General features: G+C 42.7%; 1 protein-coding gene across 1 annotated transcript in view; it reads right to left on the bottom strand.

Annotated features, from left to right (window-relative positions):
- Mgat4d (MGAT4 family member D) overlaps nucleotides 1-10,682 on the bottom strand; it is a 42,884-nt gene extending 32,202 nt beyond the window's left edge. The window contains exon 1 of the mRNA XM_076864084.2: nucleotides 10,589-10,682. Within this exon, the coding sequence (XP_076720199.2) occupies nucleotides 10,589-10,682 (94 nt within the window). The remainder of the gene's footprint in view (nucleotides 1-10,588) is intronic.
- Nucleotides 10,683-22,386: the final 11,704 nt, after the last annotated feature.

The following is a 22,386-nucleotide window of genomic DNA, read 5'->3' as shown; positions in this document are numbered from 1 at the left end:
CTCCTGTCCACTCTGTGGGTCTGAGATCCCCCAGGGGGTGACATATCAAATAAAGCCTCTTTCCGCGGCCTTTTAAAATCTGCCTCCTTGGTTGCTGCCCACCTCGCCTGATCTTACAACTTGGATTTACAATAAATTTCAGATGGACTATTTTTTTTTAAATGAAGGCAAAATATAGAACTATAAAAGTAACAGTGATGTATTTTGGGGTTCAACACTGGTGAGTTTTTTCCAGTCATCTGTCCTGTAGGAACAAGAGCACAAATGCAGCTGGCCTGTGGCAAAAACTGGATACCATCACTCCCCTGCTCAAAGCTCTCCAAAGATTTCTCATCACACTTAAAAAACTACCAGAGTCTTTAAGTACAGGTTCTGCTCTGGCCTCATTTCCTGCTTTCTCTGCTGAAGTGAGGGCAACAGCTCCTGCCATGCTGGGCTCCTTGCTGAGCCTAACCCTCCCCACCCCAGGGCTTTTGCTCCAGCAGTGGTCTCAGTACAGAGCGCTCATCCCCCGGGTGTGAGTGGCTACAGCTCCCTAAGTTCATTCATTTTTCTGCTACAACATTACTGCCTCGGATAAGCCCACCCTGCCTTTCTATGTAAAACAGCACCCTTTCTCTCCTCTTGGTCTTCAAAAAAGAAAAAAAAAAAAATGACTACTATATTTTGGATCTGGGATGTTCTCCAAAGTCTCCTGTGTTGAAGGCTTGATTCCCCAGCTGGTGGCACTGTTGGGAGGTAATGGAGGCTTTAGGAGATGTGGCCTAGTTGGAGGAAGTAGGTCCCTGGGAGTACGTCTTTGAAGGCATATTTTATCATTGGCATCTGGCATGTTCTCTCCCTCTCTCTCTCCCTCTCTAACTCTCTCTCTTTCTAATCCTGGCTTCCATGAGGTAAGCAGCTGTCTTCCACCACACCCTTCTGCCATGATGCTTACCTTAGGCCCAAAGCAACATAACCACAGACCATGGACTGAGTGAAACCTCTGAAAGCATGAGCCAAAATAAATCATTCCTCTTTGTTCTGTTTTATATCTTTTTTATTTATTTTTTTATTTGTATATGACAGCAGAATGCATTATAATTCATATTACCTGTTTTAGATCTTGATGGATTCATGTTCTCAGGTATTTTGTCACAGTGGCAAAAATCTAACTAACACAATCTCTAGTCTGATTTCTTTGTACATATTTACTATTTCATGTCTATCTCCAGAACTCTCTAGAATGTAAGCCGGAGAACAGCAAGACTGGGTTATTTTAACTACTAAATTCCCAATGCCTGAAACAGCAAATGGCCTACAGCTCTTATCACACATATATGGTGAATGAATGAAATGAACATAGGATTGTAAGTTCAAGGCTAGCCTTCACAGTTCAAGGAGATCCGGTCTCAAATAAAAATAAAAATGACTAGGGATGTAGCTAAGCAGTAAAATGTCCCTGGGTTCAATCTCCAGTATCAAAAAAAAAAAAAAAAAGTAATGAGTGGATTTGTCAGTGTAGAAAGTGATAATTGATTTTAGTGATTTTTAAACTTAATCCTGCTATAATCAAAATAACTGCACCTAGCTGATAAGCCTTAAGCCTTGACTATGCATATAGTAGATAAAAACATTGCAGGTGGACATAGTGTAACCAGTATAACCCTTTGGAATTAGGGATTCATGGGTAATATTCTCTTTTCAAAATGTATCATATGTGCAGAGTTCATTTATCATGAGTGATGCAATATATCTGGGTTTCCAGAATACAGAGAAGTCCCTGAAGGATCAATTTGGTAAACATGGAAAGAGTTTTCTCTAGAGGAAGAGGTATTTACAGAAGTAGTTAGAGAGTGTTAAAAGACAAAATCTCTAATCTTAGATTTGCTTTCTTATGTTCTTCTGTGATAAATCCAGGTATTGATAGTCTTTTAAAAAATATTTGTGCTACATGAATATTCACTTGGGTATTTAGTGAGGACAACATGTTATAAATCTACTTTGCCATGGTTTAAATAAACAATAATGAGATGCTTTGAGTCAACTGAGCATCTTTGTAGTGAAACTGAAAACAAATACTGGTTCATGTAGGTCATGAACCAATATGACTTCTGCTTATTAAAAAAAAAAAAATTCCAGGTAGGATCCTAAGTATGATTGATCATTGTTTCTCACAGCAGGGACCAAAGTAGTGCTTTTCAGTAAAAATAAAATGCAAAGTCACATCTGTAGGTTTAAGTTTTCTAGTAGCCACATTTTTAAAAGTAAAAGGAAATTAGGGAAAGTAAATTTAAATAATATATTTTATTTAATTCATTATATCCAAAAATGTAAGATCAATAGGATACCTTACATTCCTTTTTCTGTTCTAAGCAATCTAATTCCTGTATATTAAACTTATAGCACATCTCAGTTTTAATGCTGAATTTCAATAACATTTGCAAAATGTCAACCAGAAGGCTGGCGTTTGGTTGATGAAGAGATAGTTTGCACTACTTCAGTTATTAAATGTAAATTTAAACTACCTGAAATTAAAGTAAAGTAAAAATTCAGTTCCTCGTTCACACTGCTTTTTGAGTATTTGCCATCCACCTGGCTGGGCTGCCATCTTGGACAGCACAAATCTCTAGCATAAATGTGAATTTGTTAAAAATGCAGGATCTCAGGTCTTTCACCCTAGACTTACTGAATCAGAACTTGCATTTCAATAAGATTCCCAGTTGACAATACACATTAAAATTTGAGGAACACTGTTGTAGACCTCTTTGTTTTATCTTTATCATCATTGGTATTAACATAGTTCAGGCTTATTGCCTTTAGTGACACTATTATAATTGCTTCTTAATTGGTCTCTCACCTCTAATTCATAATTAATCTTCTGGAAATACTGCTAAGGAGTGTACATGGTTCCCTGAATGCTCACTGAATAAAGTTCAAACTACTTGCCTTGGTGTACAAGGTCCAGTACAACATGACCCTGGCCTGACTCCACTGGCTTTATTCACTCACTAAACACCTCCAGCAAGGAGAAGCATGGCAAGACAATCATTCTTTCTCCCACTCCTTGTGCTATGTTACTGAAAATAAACATAGGTAAAGTCAGGTTTCTCTTCTAAATCAACTGACAATCAGGTTGCACATCTTTAAACAACTAATAATCATGATTAAAATGGAATTATCCCCAAAATGCCATAGGAAAGGGGAAGCAGAAATGATCAACACTTAGGACTGAGGACCAGGGAAAGGGGTGAGAAAGATTTCAGAGTAGAGGGAATATTGAGCCACAACCCCAGCCCTACTTTAATGACTTGAAGATTATGTAGAATTTTGCCTTACAGCAAAGTCAAGGAAGGGCATTGCAGACTAAGAAAGCACCTGCATAAATACACAGAGCCTGAAATGAGGTGGTCCAGACAGAGGAATGTAAGTCATTCACTTGTGGGATAAAAAAGAAGACCAAAAAGCATGGTCTTAAAATGTCGAAGGCACTTTAAGTTTTTTTTTCAATTTTTTTTTTTAGTTGTAATTGAACACAATACCTTTATTTTATTTATTTATTTTTATGTGGTTCTGAGGATTGAAACCAGGGCCTTGCATGTGCTAGGTGAGTGCTCGTCTATTGAGCCACAACCCCAGCCCTACTTTAAGTTTTTTATGCATTCATTTGTATCCAGTGTGGTTCCAAACAAAGAGCATCTGAGGCAGTATGTTAGTCATCTCTCTGTCACTTTAACAAATATCTGAGAAAAAAGATAACATTTTGGCTCACACTTTTAGAGGTTCCAATCTATGGCCAGGCAGACCCACGGGTTTCAGGTTTCTGGTGGAGGTGCCACATGTCAGTGGCCGGGAGTATGGATGGAGCCAAACTGCTCAAGTGATTGCCAATAAGCAAAAGAGAGAAACAGGAAGGGGCCAGGGTCTCACAGTCTCCTTCCAGGGCACGCCCCCAGGGTCCTAAAGACCTCCCACTAAGCCCCACCTCTTAAAGATCCTACCATCCCCAAGGAGCAATATTCTAGGGACCAAACCTTCAACACACTGGATCTGGGGGACATTTAGCATTCAAAGGATCATAGGCAGGCAGCAGGAGATGAAGCTAAAAGGAAAAATACACTTGGTCTTACTCCTCTCCGTGTGTGCTTTGCAAGAATCAAATCATACCACACACTGATCCCTTTAAATTCTTCCTGAGCAGTCCCTTTATTAATGAGGTTTTATTATAAAATACATTGGCTATGACAAAGGTATACAGAACAGCTTAAAGGATAATAATGACATTCATGAACCAACCACGAGCTAAGCCTTTGAAACCCTATCTGAGTTCTTCCCAGGATCTAGACATTATTAAGAAAAGTAAAATGCATGTATTTGTCTATACTTCTTTTGCTCTTTATACTTTTGAGATTAATCCATATTTATGTATAGTTCACTCATTTTTACTGCTGTAAAATATTTCACTAAACCAAATATGCCACAATATATTTATGTCTACTATTGTTATGAACAATTATAAGTATTCATGTACCAAGAATACTCTGGGTAAACATCTCATATTAAGCATGTTCAAGAGTTCCCATAGGATCTATCCGGTGGTAGGGATGTTATCTAAAATATTTAACAACTGGATGGTATAGGTACAGATCTGTGAGAACTGAAGTTGGCCACACCACAGGTAAGGTAGGGGACTCTGAGTATTATGTAGTGAAAAATTGCTAAGGTATACAATGCATGTGTCTTACAACAGAAGTGATTAATGTGAACTTCTTCAAGGGACATTTGTGTACATTTATAAAATTCTACATGCACCCCAAATGTCCAATTTCCTAATGTAAAAAAATCAGAATGGTATGGAATGGTAGCATTTTCTTGACTGCTAATGATGTTTTTCTGTTTATTAAACATTAGTTACATTTTGCTTTAGAGTTTCCTTTGCTGATATGAATACAGCTACATCAACTTTCCTTTGGCCTGGGTTTTCAGATTTATAGTTCTATTCTTACCCTATCAACATTCCTTTTAAAATTCAAGTGTATTTTTTGCAAACATCCTCAAGTTGGACTTTTATTAATATCCACTCAAAAAATTTCCATTTTTTCAAAGCATTTAATATAATCAGTGATACAGTGTACACTGATTATATTAAATGGAGTACATTATTTTACTATTATTTTAGTGGTTATATTTCACATGTCAACACAAGTCCTTGACTTATAGTCTAATCTATTTCTTACATTCTCATTTCATGATAGTGCTAGAAATTAGTATAATCCTCCATATCTCTCCTTTATCTTTTTTTGCGATTGTTGCAAATATTATTGTTCGACACCTATTTTAAATTCCACCAGACATACCTCAGACTATCTTTAATAGCCCACCTTTGGACTTTGGATGCTGCTGACTTAGGATTGCACCTGGGAACTCCTCTCCTGCCCAGTTCTGCCCCATGGACAGGAATAATGATATTGCTGCCATATTCCCACAAGGTCAGACACCTTGGTGATATTTATATGTTCCGCCATTTGTGTGAGGATGCAGGTATTTTTCCTTCCACCAAAGGAAGAAAAACCCCTGAGAAATAATACAGGGGCTGAGGAGCATCTCTACTAGAAATTACAGAGCCACTGGACTATAAGAAATCTCAAGCTGCCAGATGATGAGGAGCAGGAGAGAGGGAGAAGAGATGCTAAGCCCTGAGCCGTTTCTGAAAGGAGCCTTCAGGCGCAAAGCCTGAAGTGGCAAAGATGCAAGGGTTGCTGTGGCTCCAGAGAATATTACAGGACAACTACAAGGGAGTCACCTAAGGAGCAAGGGGCTATGGCAAGGTCAGAGGGAGGGAGGAAGGGCCCAAGCAGGAAATGGACAGCCTAGACCAGGGAATGGTCAGTGGGGAGACTCAATAGGCCCTCAGAAGCAGCCACAAGCAACCTCACTGAAGACAGTCAGCACTGGATGCCACCAGAGAGAAGCATCTTCTAGAGAAATCCAAACCACCACACCGCTTACACACAAGGAAATCCCTGGCTCCCCCGTCCCCTCCCAGGGCAATTCCATAGGAGAAGTAGAGAAAAGGAGAATTGGTGTAGCACATTATAGTTGCCAAAGATGGTTACAACTCCCCTATCAAATGGTGCTCTGCAATGTGATCTTTTCCATCATTGATCAAGAGGTACCATCTCTTTCTTTTTGAATCTGGGTACACTCTGCAACCACTTTGGCTTGAAGATATAGCAGTAGTAATGCTCTACCACTTTGGAGTATAGTCTTCACTTGGTCGGACAGCTTCCACTTTCTGCCTTTCGAAGAGTAGCTGCCTTATAGGAAAAAAAAAAAAAAAGTACAATCTTGCTATGACCACAATGCCATGTGGAGAGGCCTTGGAGGATGAGCCACCTCATGGGGAGGAGAGATACTACACTGGTGTGTGCAAGAGTCTTCTTGTTAGTGGATCTAGCTGATCTACTAGAGGCAGCCCCATGTCTGGCTGTCACCATTTCCCATCATGGGCAAACTCTCCAGTGAGCCCTACCTGAATTCCTGAAATTCCTAAGTCAAGAGTTAAACAAAATGATTATTTAGAGCCACTGAATTTTAAGGATGTTTTACACCAAACAACAAGGAGTTGTCTGAGAGCAGACCACTTTCTTCTCCTGCCATTCCTTTTCCTTCTAGAGCCACAGTCTAGTCTGTTCAGAGAAAAAACTATTAATTGACTATGCCACTGAAGACCTGAAAAGAATAAAACTTTAGAGGCATGAATGAGACTGTATGGATAAATAAAAGTTACCCTAAAAAGACAAAATGAGTCTTCACGATCCCCAGGAAACTGCAGTTAAGCAGGTAAGGGAGTTAAATAGAACACATGAAGAGCTACTAGAAACATTGAAAAAGCTGTTCTTATTTGTATCCCAATTAGCTGAACCACTTTAATAAATCAACCACATATATATATAAAAGCATATTAATGTTCATTTAAAAACATTTTCAAAAAGTTTTTTAGAGCTGGGATTGTGTCTCAGCGGTAGAGCACTCGCCTCACACATGCGAGGGGGCCCTGGATTCGATCCTCAGCACCACATAAAAATAAATAAATAAATAAAACAAAGGTATTGTGTCGGACTACAACAAAAAAATATTTTTTAAAAAAATGTTTTAATTGCTCCTATCTTCTCTAGTGAGCTAGGTACTCTGTGACCATCATTTCCATTTTCTTGCTTCTATATTCTCACCATTCAAACTCTTTCCATTTAAAAAATGTATACATAAAAAAGAAAAGATATAATACAGCTTGATGTGAAACGAATACAGCTAACTAGTCACCCAAGCCTTTGACTATGGTGGATTCCTTTCCTATCCTATCTCTTGATGTTACCACTCTCCTGAATTGTATCTGCTTATCATTCCTTTGCTTTTTGGAGTACAATTTTTATCATTTTACATGTGCCCCTACATAATTTGTGTTTTTTTCCTTGTTCCTGGACTTTCTAAAACTTGTATTTATTGATTTTTCTAAATTACTTTTGTTATGAACAAAACTAGAAATCTGTTACTTGCCTCAGACTCCCTTGCCAGAGGTGTTCTTATATTTTGCCACTGAAAGGCAGTTATGTCAGAGTAAAGGGTGTATGTAAGGGAATGTTATTCTGCTTTTGTTGTTTCCTCCACCAAAGAGCCAGTCTTTGCTGGACTGTCAGATGTTCAGGCAGTGGCAACAGCAGCAACCACACGCTACCTCCAAATCTAGTGTTAGTGGCAGGCAAGTGCTGGCTTTTCCAAAAGAGGTAACTAGGGGCCCATGGGGTAGCTGCATTACTCCAGTAACAAGGTCTCAAAGGAGAAAATCTCGGATTGGTTATTTGCACTACTTGGTCTTGAATGCAGTGATAACCTGCCATGCTGCCCTCCAAAATGGAATACTATAAGTCCATGATATGCACTGGCAAAATAATTATCTATATTGTCTTGGTAGTAATGATGAACTATCTACTTCAATTGAGACCCTGGAGATCAAGTGGCTGCGGCATTCACCAATAAAACAGGAGTGATGACTTTTAAGGAGTGAGGGTAAGGTGGGTTTTTTTTTTTTTTTTTTTTTTTTTTTTTTACTGCATTAGAGAACTCACTCCATCTCTCAGCATTTTAAAACTGTTGTGCTCTCCTCTTGGCTTCACTCTCTCCCTTTTCTAGTTTTTCCATGACTTTGAGCTACTGGAATTCCCCCAAGGATTATTTCTTGGAACTTTTCATCTATTCCCTAAGTGGTCTCTTCCAATCTCATGACTTTAAACACCACATGGAGTCTTCCAGTTAATATGGCCAGTCTTGCTGTGCACAGTGGTACATGCCTGTAATCCCAGCAGCTCCGGAGGCTAAGGCAGGAGGACTGACTGCGAGTTTAAAGCAGCCTCAGCAAAAACAAGGTGCTAAGCAATTCAGTGAGACCCTGTTATCTAAATAAAACACAAAATAGGGCTGGAGATGTGGCTCAGTGGCTGAGTGCCCTGAGTTCAATCTCTAGTACCCACCTCCCCCCAAAATATGGTCAGTCCTGATTCAGACTGACACATCCAATTGCCTCTTGAGTTTTTTCACTTTGAAGTCTATTAGGTATTTCATGCATAACAGAAATGTTGATTTTAATCTCCCAAATCTGCTGCTTCCCCACTTTGGTAAATGGCAACTCATTTCTCTGGTTAAACCAGTGGCTCTCAAGCACTGTTTGTCACAGCTGGAATGGGGTATTACCACAGGCTTCTACTGAAAGGAACCAGACACTACTAAACATACAGGACAACCAGCCTAAAAGAAAAAAACAAACCAAACCAAACCAAAAACAAAAACAAACAACAACAAAAAAAATCCCTATCCAATGCAAAATATCAATAGTGGTAAGGTTGAAGAATCCACTGTAAGCCAAAAATTCTTGGAGCATTCTGTGATTCTGTCACAGTCCACTTCAGTAGTTATTTAAATATATATGTGAGTATATGCGACTCCTCTACATAAAACCCTCCCACAGCTCCTGTCTTATACAGAATGCAACCCATGGTCATTTCTTGGTCCCTATGACATCATCCTTCTATCACCCTCCTGTTCCCCTTGGCCTCCTGGCTGTGACATACATATCCCCAAATTTCCATTGATAGTGATTATACTTTCAGATCAATTTTTTCAAAATACTAGGTGCTTTATAAAAATCACTACATCAAAAACTAAGTGATGTCTGTGTTTTCTTTTGTTGATGTAAGAACCTCTCTCATTATAGGGTTGATTTTTTAGTTATTTAAGAGGTAGGCACCATAGAAACATATACATAGAAAATGAAAAATCTAATTTAGCTGCTATTTTAAATTAAAAGTGTTTTATTTTCAAGAACGGCATCCCATTTTCTGAGTTTGACTATCTGAAAGGCAGTAATATAAATGGTTTCAGGAACCAAACCTCTTCTTCATTCTTTCAAAATGATTTGTGTTTCAAAGTCTGCAATCTCATTATAAGAATATTAGTGATACCAAAACATCCTCTGAAACTACTATTCTAAATTATCTTCCAAAATTACTGTAAGTTTACATTTTGCTTTCTAATTTCAGGAAACCACTTATTTTTGTTATAAATGTGCTCATAAAAATGCATTTGGATAATGCATAAATCACAGATGGAAATGATTTAATGAAAGATTAGGGGAAATTTTATAAATCAGATAAATTAATGTACATTGCTAATCATTGAAATGAGTATGTAAGTATTTTGTGTACACAATGACCCTAGAGGACACAAATATGGAGCCCTTCTCAAATGTAAACCTTTAACCTACTGCTAACTAAGATCACTTAGTGTGTACCTGAGTCATAAATGCATTCAATAGAAAAAGTGACAATTTAACCTAAAACAACCTAATGCAATTTTGGAAGTCTAGATTAATAATTTACAACGTCCCTATGTCTTAAATTTTTTTATCATGTGAACTCTAAAGGTCAACTATGTACAAGTAGGGTTGACAAACACAACACCTAGTTAGAGCTGAATTTCAGATATGTGAGGAACAAATTGTCAGAATTATGTCCCATGCAATTTTTTTATACAAAAAAAAATTCATTCTTCATCTGAAATTCAGTTTTACTCGGCAATGTTTATTTTTGCTTGCTAAATCGGCCCCCCTGTAGACAATGAAAGACGTTGGCACTCGTTTCTGAAAACGATAGAGAAGGAAGAAGAGGAGGGAAGACTGGACCCAGGTTGAGTCCATGGACCGTTGGAGGGGAAGGAGCCTCCCAGGCGAGAATCGGCCGGGGACCTTTGGAGGGACGGAAGCCACAGAGCGATTGGCCCAGGTCCCGGCCGCCGCCAGGTCCGTTAGCGCGCGCGGGGCAGGTCATCGTCACCGCTCAGAGGACCAGGTGCGCCCGTTACAGCCTAACCGCCGGCCAGACGCGGACCTGGGGCACTTCAATTGCAAAACACGACGCCGGTATCCTAAAACGCGAGCAGGCCAGCGCCACCAGGTGCCTCGTCTACCCCACTCCCCTACCCGGCCACTCCCACATCCCTGGAGCCTGGAAGCCGGGTTGGGTGTCAAGTGGGGCTGGAGAAGCCGCCCGCTGCTTACAAGTTTGAGTCAGCCTGGAGATGCAGAAGCAGGAGAAGCTGAAGAGCGTGACCGCGACGAAGGAGATGAGCAAGTTCACTTGCTTGGTCCTCATGATTGCTGGCCCAGCGGCTGGCAGCCGGCAGCGCCCAGGATGCGGAGACTAAGCGCGTGGCCTCTGCACGCGCGCCTCTGCGCCTCTCTCCACGCGCACCCCTGCGTCTCCTCTCCACGGTGCCGCTTGGGCCCCCAGCACACTCGTTCCTGGGAGTTTCCTTCCCCCCGAACTCCTGAACCTTTGCTTCTGACTTCCTGTTTACTATGGGCGCTGGTCGTTAAATGCAATGAGCGATGGGAAAACACCCCACTGCCTGGCACGTGGCGGTACTCACTTAGTTTCCCCTAGTCATTCGTCAGACTTCTTTTCAAGGCTGGGAAATGCTAGTCGCTCCTTGATCCGAGAGCGGTACTTGGAGTTCTCCACTCTGATCTCTCTTATTTGAGATGCGCTGGTAGTGTCCGGTTACTAGGGGTCTACTTCATACCAGCGCTGGGCTGGTTCTTGCACCTTGAGAAGGGAAAATGGTTTGAATACCTGCCGCCTGAGAACGCCATTGGAAGCCTGTATGCTAATGGCCAGGAGCTGTGACCTTGAGTTAACGGTGGAGTAGCCAGATCCTAAAACAGGAAGAAGTACTTCAACTCTATCCTCCTGCATCCCTTCAGTCTGTGTCTTTGGCTAAACTCTACTGGGAGTCAGAAGACAAAGCATGTCAGCTTGGGGTACCAGGTCCTACAAACCTTCCTCCTGGGGAATGGAGAAGGGTAGAAAAGGGCTTAGGGTAGATGAGGGCAGGAGAAGGAAGCTATTCAGCACAGAGTTATCTCCACAATCAGCATTTCCTGGTCCTTCAGTTTTGCTGTTTTTTGTTGTCTTCCCACCACTTCTGTTGGATGTCCCACTTCAGTTTCAAGATGTCCAAACTTCCCCACCAAGTTAGCTAACTTCGCAGAGCTCCTCAGTTTTATCAGTGGCACCAGGTTAATTTCACTGGTTTTCATTACATCCCATGGTTTTTAAAATCTCTACAGCCCTTCTTTGAAATGTCTCGTTTCCAGACTTGCATTTCTGTTGGTATTACCCCAGTTTCTGGTTATTACACTGACATTCAAAAGGGTCTCACTGTAGCATCTGCCCTCTCCAATGTCAGATGACCTTCCTGGTTCTCCACTGTCAGCCCTAAGTCCTGTCCAGTCGCTCACTGCTTTTTCTTTATCTCCCAGGAAACACACTTGCCTTTGGAACCTGCCAGGCTCTTTCCCCCCCTACCCCACACATGTCTATCATATGGCTCTTCCTGTGCCTTTTCTCTTGATGTCTGCCCTCTGCCCACATGTGCTTCATTCTTTCTAACCATCCAAGTCTTTTCTATATCTCAAGGTCTCACATTATACCTGTTTCATGAATCAAACCTGATGATAGCAGATCACTCTGACTTCCTACAGTATATAGGTCCCTCCCTTTCATTTTGATTTGTCCCTAATGTATTTGGGAGGAAGGGTCCTCAAAATGATTCTAATTTCACCCATGGTTGAGGGGGAAATATACCCAAAGTGAATTGAATGATTGTTAGTTGTCTTAGGAAATGTACTTACACATTTGAACTGTTCATTTGGTAATTTTACTTTATGTGTCATTGAATAACTCAAATCCTCATAACTATTCAATCCAAATCACAAATCCAAATAAATACATTTTCTTCATATTCACTATTTGCTTCATAACTTTGATTAAAACATATTAGCAACTGATTAGTTAAAATAATACCAGTTCCAGGAACAGACCAATTCTCACCTCTCCATAATTTAATAAAATAGAGGATATTTTTCCCCTTACACAAGTAATGTTTAATAACTATTTCTGATTGCTTGGCTGCTTTTCAAGTGATCACTCAGAGTCCCAGCCGTTCCCATCTTGTGGCTTTTCTGTCCTCCTAAGATTTTGGAAAATTCTCCAGTTCATTAGAGAATGGGGTGGGGGGTGTTTTGATTTTGATAAAAAATTGTTACAACTGAATTCTGATGAAATTTTACCAGAGAGAACTTGATAAAAAAAAAAAAAAAAAAAACTAAAAAAATATAGTTCTGGCTGGACACCTTAACCAAAATAAATATAATGCTTCTCAGAACTTTGGGGCTGGGGTTTAGCTCAGTGAGTCAGAGCTAAACCCTAATATGCATAAGGCCCTGGGTTCAAACCCTAACACCAAAGTATAACTCCTCTGCCCTCCTAAATAAGTCAGTTGTTAGTTTTTGGAGTCGATAAATTAACACAACTAAGAAGGGGCACAGTATTATTAGAAAGAAAAACAAAACAGCCACATTAAATATATAATTACTTTTATATTGAGTTTGAACACAATGTTACTACTCACTAGCAATTTAGCACTGGAAAAGGTTTTAAATCCTCTCCAAGCTTGCATTCTTCATCAGTGAGTTTAGATGAGTAACACTTGTCCAAGATTGCTGAGGTTAAATAAAACAATATTTAAAATAGCTTAGCACACTTCCTGTTGTTAGACTAGATTCCTGGCACTCACACAATCTAATTCCATTTCAACCTCTCCAGCTGTAGTACTCAAAGGCCATGCTCAAATTCATCAATACCAGGTGGCTGAGATCAGAAAGGTACTCGGTTCTCGCATTTTATAGATCTTGACATCAGTATTGTGGAGAGCCACCCATCGCCCCTGGGCTGAACTTGCTCTCCCTGCCTGGAGCGCTGGAGGTAGCAGTCTGGTGCACACGCAAAAGCTGGGCAGGGCAAATGGCCTTTACCCTAGGTCGGCAACAGAGCCTGCTTCAAGCCCTACCCAGACATTACCTAATGGGGATGGGTAACCCCCTGAAACCCAATCCCTTGCCTTATTTGGGTAGAACTTTCTCAAATGTCTTTTCCCCAATAAATAGAAGGTTTGTGGTATGCTTGCTCTCTTGATTCTTCCAGTGCTGGAGCTGACCCTTGGGGTCACCCAGTCCAGCCGGTCTGCCCCAGAAACTTATGTTAGTGTGCTGTTGGTTTTCTTAGTTATTGATATAGTCAAGTCCTTTGAACCCAGTTCATATCGCCAGTCCGGTCAGCTGGTGATACAGTATGTCTTCTAGTCAATATTTACATTAAAACAGCATTTCTTCTTTTTTTCCAAAAAAGAACAAAAGCCCCCCAAAACCCTGCCAATGAGTCAGGACATATGACATTTATTGAGCACCTAACTCTGTGCCAGTCACCAAAGAAGATACTGGGGATACAAATATTCACCTACTTGCTTTGCTCTCTGTTTCATCCAGCTTCTTCTTTATGTTCATACCTGAACTGCACCCTCTAAAGAGTGCTATTCTTACCTATCAGAAGTATTCAGCACTCAGCTGAAAAATGGCCCTTCCTCTGTGAAGGCTTCGTTGATTGCCCAAGCATGAAGCCATTCCTCTGCTCCTTGAGTCTCTGGAGCACTTAGCCCTTTCTCAGTGTACACAGTTTGCATTTATATGACTGTTATTCTCTCTACTAAATGAGCCCTAGAATGGAGGCATGTGACATTTTCACATTGTATTCCCTGCTGTACATTTCAAGGTGGTTTATAATGCAAAGGTAGTTAGGTACACACACCAGTAATAACAGCAGCTTGGGAGGTTGAGGCTGGAGGATCAGGAGTTCAAAGCCAGCCTCAGCAACTTAGTGAGACCCTCAGAAACTGAGTGAGACCTTGTCTCTAAATAAAATATAAGAAAGGGCTGGGGATGTCGTTTAGTGGTTAAGCATCCCTGGGTTCAATTCCCAGTACCAAAAGAAAAAAGGAAAGAAAGAAAAAGGAAGAAAGGTATTGATGGATTGAAACACAAGCTTTGGTACAAATGAGCTACATCCATATCTGACCACTTACAGTCACCACCTACTACCATTTATGCCAACAAAAAATTTTGTTCCAGGAAATCTAGTAGACAGAGACTACAATAGCATTCTCAAACACCTCAGCTCCCTTTGGTGATTTTTTAAAAGTTAATGTCACACTCAGAACCTGGAAAGTTAAGAACTGAGAGGCTGAAGATAAATATTTACAATGCTAATAGGAATGGAAAGAGTATTCTCCAGGGACAATATTGGCATTACAAACACCCACCAAAGCTTCTTTAGTTAGCCTTAGTAGAAATTGTGGACTCATGACAGTTATTAACAGAAAAGTAAACTCAGCACAGACAGATTTTTCTAGCCTGATATATGTATAGGATCTGAAGGTATAGGATCTGAAGCTGAGAAGCCAGATGTGGTAGTGCACGCCTGTAATTCCAACAACTCAGGAGGCTAAAGCAGAAGGATCACATATTTGAGACCAGTCTGAGCAACTTACCAAACCCTGTCTCAAAATTTAAAATATATAAAGGGCTGCATATGTAACTCAGTGACAGAGCCCCTCTGGGTTCAATCTCCAGCACCACAAAACAAAACAAAAACAATCAAAGATATTGAATGTGAGTAAAACACCTGCTGTCCTGCTCCCTGTTTCCAATGACTTAAAATGAAGTCTTCTGTACCAAGGGAGAATGATGCTGTTTCAGCACAATTCAGGAAAATGACCAGAACTATGGAGGCATTCCTCCTGGCCTTTAGCATGTATAAAGAAGCCCAAGCCAAACAATGGAATGACTAGAGGCCACGGTGACAAGAGGCCATTGTAGACATTTCAGTGCTAGCCAAGTTCCAGTTGGATGCAGCAGTGTGGGAGATCAGAGGCAGAACTGCCTAGTTCTTAGCCTCAGCAAACTCACAGAATCATAGAAATAATAAACCACTATTTTAAGCCACAAAATATGGAATGTTTTGTCTCTCTGCAATAAGCAATACTTCAATGATACAGGAAGCTCATTCTCTCTAAGCCTCCTGTATGTAAGAAGGACTTACATTTGACCAGTCATATTCCGTGGCCTTGGACATGAAGATTAGTTCAGCTCTTCTCAGATTGGTCAAACAAGGCTCAATGATGAGACTTTTAAATCTAGACCTGGAGTTTCTAGAGTCATCTTCCCTGTAGAAAGGTAGAGCTTGCCTGAGAGTAAGTCCAACTCAGCAGAGGTAAAGGATTTCATTTGATAGTCTACCTAGTTCCCCTCACGTCTGTATCACTTGTCACCTCTGATCACCTTATTTGATGAGCCAATACATTTCTTTCACCCAGGAAATCATTTTGAGTGGGGTCCCACAGCTCAAAACTGAAAGAGTTCTGATGAATACAAGGATCCTAGCAGACGAGCAGAGGACAGCAGTAATGGAGAATCCAGAAATAAAAGACTCGGGGAGGTTCAGCTCGGTGAAGTCAGCTTCAGGCATCAGAACAACTACCAGCGATGCTGGAATTCCAGAATAAAACTGGAATCCCTGGAATCATTGAATGAAGGTGCATGGGTTGTGTCCTATCACGGAGGCGCTGCCCAGGAAGGGCTGGGTGAGGGCTGAAATCAGCACTTGCTCCAAATGCACTCTGATGCAGGACGTGTGTGCTTAGAGCAAGGAGCATGTCTTTTACTAATTCACACAGAAACATCGAGTGGGATGCCAGAAGCCTCACGAGGCCCTGGAAGCAAAGGACAAGGTCAAAGTCTCCATGCTTATGAGAACAAAAAAAGTCACATAGGTTAGCACAGAGGGTACCTAGAAAAGGACCAGAAAAATAAGCATAGCCTGTTAAGTCACGACCCACACAATGCCAGTCTGCTACTGTGAGGCAAGGTTTGGGATCCTGAGTCATAAGTTTCCTCCAGATTTTCCAGAGTTTTCAGGCCAAACAAGTAAATCAGCTTCAAACAGATTTGATAGGAGAACAGTTCTGAAGACTCTTCCAATCATCATCATGATGTGGCTTTACATCTGGCCTAATGACTCCAAGTATCGTTCTCTTAGACACTCTACGGGGCAAGGACTGACAGTCCTTTTCCCACTGTGAACCATTCACGTTTTTCCTGGCATTAATATATCAATGCTTTTCCCTTTATCACCTGTCAGAATTCAGATCAAGTCTCTTAGGGAAGGGTCCACACTGTTAATCCATAAAGAAGCACAGGAGGAAACTTCCTGGGGTTTCCTTTTTCCATGCTCAGGAAGAAATGGCCGTGTTGTCTAGATCAAGTTCAGTCTAGCCATATTCCCATGACACGAGGTGAGAGGGAATAATGTGTGGACTTACAGTCCATCTTGGTTTAGGCACGTGATATAAAGTCACTTTTCAACATGGAGGTTTCCTGGGTGGCGGTGCAGAGAGGAGTGACTGCACATTTATATTCAAAGAAATAGAAGTTGTGTTCTGGGAAGCCATTTTACCTTCACTGGGTCACTCAAATGCAATAGTGATCCCTTAGTGTGGGAGACCAACCTTGCAAGTGACTGGGTCACACTCCCTGGCTGGGTGCTGAGGCGCTCAGTCACAGAAATGTGGCAGAGCTTTCCCCACCCTTCTTGGGTTCCAGGGTCGGTGTCTCGTGCATGGGTGTGTCTTGCTACAGCCCCATGGGTGAAGCTACGCTCACCTGTTCCTTTGTAATATAACCCCTTGCCCTGTTTAGGATAGAATCTTCCATGGAAGTGCCTTGTGTGTGTCCCCTTCTCTTACTGTGCCCTTGGGTGTGGCCTACCCAGGTGTCAGTCAACCTGCTGTCAGTGGTTGACTGACCTGACCCCTTGCCTCATTTGAATAGCTTCTTCTCAATAAAAGGGGACAGCCCATTCTCTCTCTCTCTCTCTCTCTCTCTCTCTCTCTCTCTCTTCCTGCGGACCCTTAAGGTCAGAGGAGCCATCACAGCGACCCCAAAGAGAAAGGTATTTGTGTCTCTTGTGTGGTTATTTTGCATAGCCAAATCAGCCCAGTTCAACTGGAGCAAACCCTGAGCCTTTTAGTCGCAAGAACAGAAACTTGTTAAGGTCTATAAACAAGTCAGATTGGCACCTGTTATTTTGCCAGAGAAATGTTAGAGTCTGTAAACAAGTCTGCATGGTGCCTGGCAAAATGCCAGAGGGAGTGAAGTAACAAAAGCAAGCCATGAAGTGTGGAGATTCCTTATTGGTTGACTGCTGTATCTAGTTTATGTTAATTAGATAAGCTCTGTGTAATGTATATATACCCCTCCTGTCCTACAATAAAGGGCTTCCACTCCTGCTGTATCAATGTACACAAGTTATTCGTCACCCCCCCCCGCCCCCCGCTTATTCTGCTGCAGCCGGACTGAGGCAGAAACTCAGCATCTTAGGATAAAAAAAAAAAAAAAAATCCAAATGTTGTAAAAGAGAGTTCTGTTAAGACATCATCCTCCATCTCCTCACTCCTTTCTCCAGCACCCAAAAGCCTCTTTAAAACTGTTCCTCCTTTACTAGCCCATATGTTTGGGAAAAGCACACATTCACCCAATTGAGCCAGCCCTTCAGATAATCTGTTTTATTTTCCATTACGTGTTCCAGTAGCCATTGGACAAGTACCTCAAAGGTAGTGAAAGGTTAATAAAATAGGTACTTGTCACTCCGTTTTTCTGTATGCTTAACAAAACACTATTGAAATCTTAAGAACTGTTTGCTAATCTATCGTTCTCTTAGACTGCCAAACTGCAGAATGTAACTTCCCTCCCTGCCTTCTCCAAGGAAAGTATATAAGCTCTGCTTAAGCTGTTCTCAGGGCTCTTTGCTCTATTCAAGTGAGCTCTGAGCCCCAGCATGCTGGACCCCCAATAAACCCTTTGCTGTTACATGAGACAGTCTCTTGGTGGTCTCTTCCTCCGACGCTTGCCCGACCTCTACATCTGGAGGCCCCAGCAAGATCTGGCAGCGGCAGATGAAAGACCCCAACGGGCTCCTCTCGGCGTAAGTAAGGCACCTCTTTCTGGTTTCTGCTTTCTGGTTTTTGTTTTCTGGTTTCTGCTTTCTGGTTTTTGTTTTCTGGTTTCTGCTTTCTGGTTTTTGTTTTCTGTTTTCTGGTTTCAGGTTTCAGTTTTCAGGTTTCAGGTCAGGGCTGGCAAAGTGGCTGTCGGTGAAGAGCATAAGTTCTCTCCGACGGTGGCTGACAGACGTGTCACAGAGCCACAGGCCACGTCCCTGGGGGACGCCCCAGAGGACTCGGGAAATCGAGGAACAATAGTCTCCTCGGCTCAATGATATTTTGTTTTGGATTCTGTATTACCAGCCCATCGGGTTTTGCCGGCTACTCAGTCCTGGTCTCAGTGTTGGACATCCATTGCCTATCTTTATTGTCTTGTCTTATCTGTGTTGTGTGTCGTTGCTATCACTGTTTGTGTATCTTTCATTATGGGACAGAGCACTTCAACGCCTCTGTCCCTGACCCTTGATCACTGGACCAAAGTCCACTTAAGAGCTCAGAATCTTTCTTTTTCAGTAAAACGCCGGACCTGGCAGACTCTCTGTGCCTCAGAATGGTCCACCTTTGGAATCGGATGGCCCCCAGGAGGATCTTTCTGCTTCCCACTAATTCGAAAAATCAGAGATATTGTCTTTCAGCCAGGGCCACATAGCCATCCAGATCAACAGCCGTATATCTTAACTTGTCAGGACCTCTGCGAATCTCCTCCTCCATGGGTGAAGCCTTTCCTTGTCCCTGCCCCCACTCCTATTCCTTCCCCCACAGTTCTATCTCTCAAACCCTCTGCTCCTCCTCCTCCTCAACCCTCTGTTCTCCCTGAGTCTCAAGATTTGACTCTACTGGACTCTCCTCCCCCTCCTTATCTCCTGCCCTCGTTCCCCAACCTCCAACACCCTCTAAGTGATTCCCCTGCTGTTGATTCGGCCTCTCCACCATTGGAGGAGGCTGAGCCGGCCCAGCGCCCTCCAGATGACTTCCCCGCGGCACACACAGCCCCTCCTCCCCTGGAGGAAGCTGGCCCAGCTAAAGGAACTCACCAGCGGTGAATGATTAAAAACCCTGAAGCCCCCATGATACTCCCCCTCCGTCCTTACAGGCCAATGATAGAGGATGGCCATGGAGGAGAAATACAAGCCTACCAGTATTGGCCTTTCTCCTCCTCAGACCTATATAACTGGAAAAACAACAATCCCCCTTTTTCCGAGGACCCCACCTGGCTCACAGGTCTGATTAAGTCATTGATGTTTTCACACCAGCCTACTTGGGATGACTGCCAACAACTCCTCGGCACTCTCTTCATGACAGAGGAACGAGAGAGAATCCTCCTGGAAGCTAGAAAAAATATCCTCGGACCAGATGGGCGACCGACACAACTTCCCAACATAATCGAAGCTAACTTCCCCTTGAACCAACCCAACTGGGACCCCACCACCTCTGAAGGTAGGGAGCATCTGTCCACTTATTGCCGGGCTCTAATAGCGGGTCTCTGAACGGCCGCTAGGCGACACACTAATTTGGCCAAGGTAAGAGAGATTATTCAAGGGCCTGATGAATCTCCCTCTGTTTCTAGAGAGAATTATGAAAGCATATAGGAGATATACTCCTTTCGATCCTCAGGCAGAGGATCAAAAGGCATCTGTCATGATGGCCTTGATTGGGCAAGCTGCCCTGGATGTTAAAAGAAAGTTACAACGCTTAGATGGATATAACTTTGAGAGATTTAGTCAGAGAAGCCGAGAAGGTATACTATAAGAGAGAAACTGAGAAAGAAAAGGAACAAAGGAGGGAGGAAGAAAAGGAGCAAAGGGAGGATGAGAGAAGAAAAAGACAGACTAAGGCATTGACTAAGGTCCTGGTCGCAACAACAAATAGGCCAGAAATTAAGAAACAGGGAGACAGGAAGGAAAACCTGGGCCCACGCCAGAGGCCACCTCTGGCCTCAGATCAATGTGCCTACTATAAAGAAAAAGGACACTGGGCCAAAGAGTGCCCTGGAAAAAGACAGCCACACCAGCCAGCCATTCTGACTCTAGAGGATGACTAAGAAAGTCGGGGCTCGGATCCCCTCCCTGAGCTCAAGGTAACTTTTGAAGTGGAGGGAACCCCAGTGAACTTTGAGGTGGATGCAGGGGCAGTATATTCAGCCCTCAAGGCCCCATTGGGCCCTCTATCAAATAAAAGGTCTCTAGTTCAAGGGGCTAATGGCAGTAAATATCGGGCTTGGACAACTAAGAGGACCATGGACCTGGGGAAAGGAAAAGTCCATCACTCCTTCCTAGTGATCCCAGAATGCCCGGCCCCATTGATGGGCAGAGATCTGCTCACCAAGCTCCGGGCCAAAATAACTTTTAACCCTGAAGGCCCCCAAATGGAATTTCTAAATCCTTCTGTAAAAACTCCTATAGTCACGGCTTTAACTATGTCAGTAGAAGATGAACATCAACTCTTCACAGCCCCCAAGGCTGATCAAACAGGCAAGCTACCCCAGAAATGGATAACAGATTACCCAGATGCCTGGGCAGAAACTGCTGGGTTAGGCCTAGCCGTGAAACAACCTCCAATAACAGTGAGTTAAAAACCTCAGCCTCCCCAATTAATGTCAAACAATATCCTCTGAGCAAAGAAGCTAAAGATGGGATAAGGCCCCATATTCAGAATTATCTGGCCTTAGGGGTCCTAAGGCCCTGTCAATCGGCCTGGAACACTCCCCTGCTACCAGTAAAAAAGCCAGGAACCGGGGACTATCGCCCCGTACAAGACCTAAGAGAGATCAACAACAGGGTGCAGGACATTCACCCCACAGTACCTAATCCATACAATTTGCTCAGCACTCTGAACCCTGAGCAAAAATGGTATACTGTTCTGGACTTAAAAGATGCTTTCTTTTGCTTGCCTCTGCATTAAGATAGTCAGTTGCTGTTTGCCTTCGAGTGGGTAGACCCAGAAACCGGAACGTCTGGTCAACTAACTTGGATTAGACTCCCACAGGGGTTCAAAAACTCCCCCACTCTCTTTGATGAAGCCCTCCACAGAGATCTCAACAACTTCAGAACTACGCACCCCGAAGTCACCCTACTTCAATATGTGGATGACCTACTACTAGCAGCTGACACCAAGGAAAACTGTGAATCTGGGACCCAAGCACTATTATCCGAGCTTGCTCAACTCGGATATAGAGCTTCTGCCAAAAAGGCCCAAATTTGCCAGCAAGAAGTAATCTTCCTGGGCTATTCCCTTAGGGGCATTAAACAATGGCTCACTGAACCCAGAAAACAAACTGTTGTGCAGATACCACCCCCATCTAACAGGAGGCAACTCAGAGAGTTTCTTGGGACTGCTGGCTTTTGCAGGTTATGGATACCTGGGTCTGCGTCCTTAGCTGCTCCTTTATACCCGCTGTTAAAGGGAGATGCCCAATCCCAATGGACCCCTGAGCACCAGCAAGCTTTTGATAACATCAAAAGGGCGCTGCTATCTGCTCAGGCCTTAGCACTCCCAGATATAGAGAAACCCTTTACTCTCTACATTGAGGAAAAGAAAGGAATAGCACGAGGAGTGCTCACTCAGACTCTAGGACCCTGGAAAAGGCCTATAGCCTACTTGTCTAAAAAGCTGAACCCAGTGGCTGGTGGATGGCCCCATTGCCTAAAAGCTATAGCAGCGGTGGCCCTACTAATCAAGGATGCTGATAAGTTAACACTGGGGCAGAAGCTAACCATTACGGCCCCCTATGCTCTAGAGAGCATCATCTGCCAGCCACCAGACAGATGGCTATCAAACTCTAGAATAACACACTATCAGAGCCTGTTGCTTGACAAGGACAGAATAACACTGGGACCCCCTGCCCCGCTTAACCCGGCTACACTACTACCTGAACAATCATCAGGACCCGTCACTCATGGCTGTCAA

This window comes from Callospermophilus lateralis, chromosome 8 (assembly GCF_048772815.1).
Source record: "Callospermophilus lateralis isolate mCalLat2 chromosome 8, mCalLat2.hap1, whole genome shotgun sequence".
NCBI classification, from domain to species: Eukaryota; Metazoa; Chordata; class Mammalia; order Rodentia; family Sciuridae; genus Callospermophilus; species Callospermophilus lateralis.
This window is presented reverse-complemented; position numbering and strand designations above follow the sequence as displayed.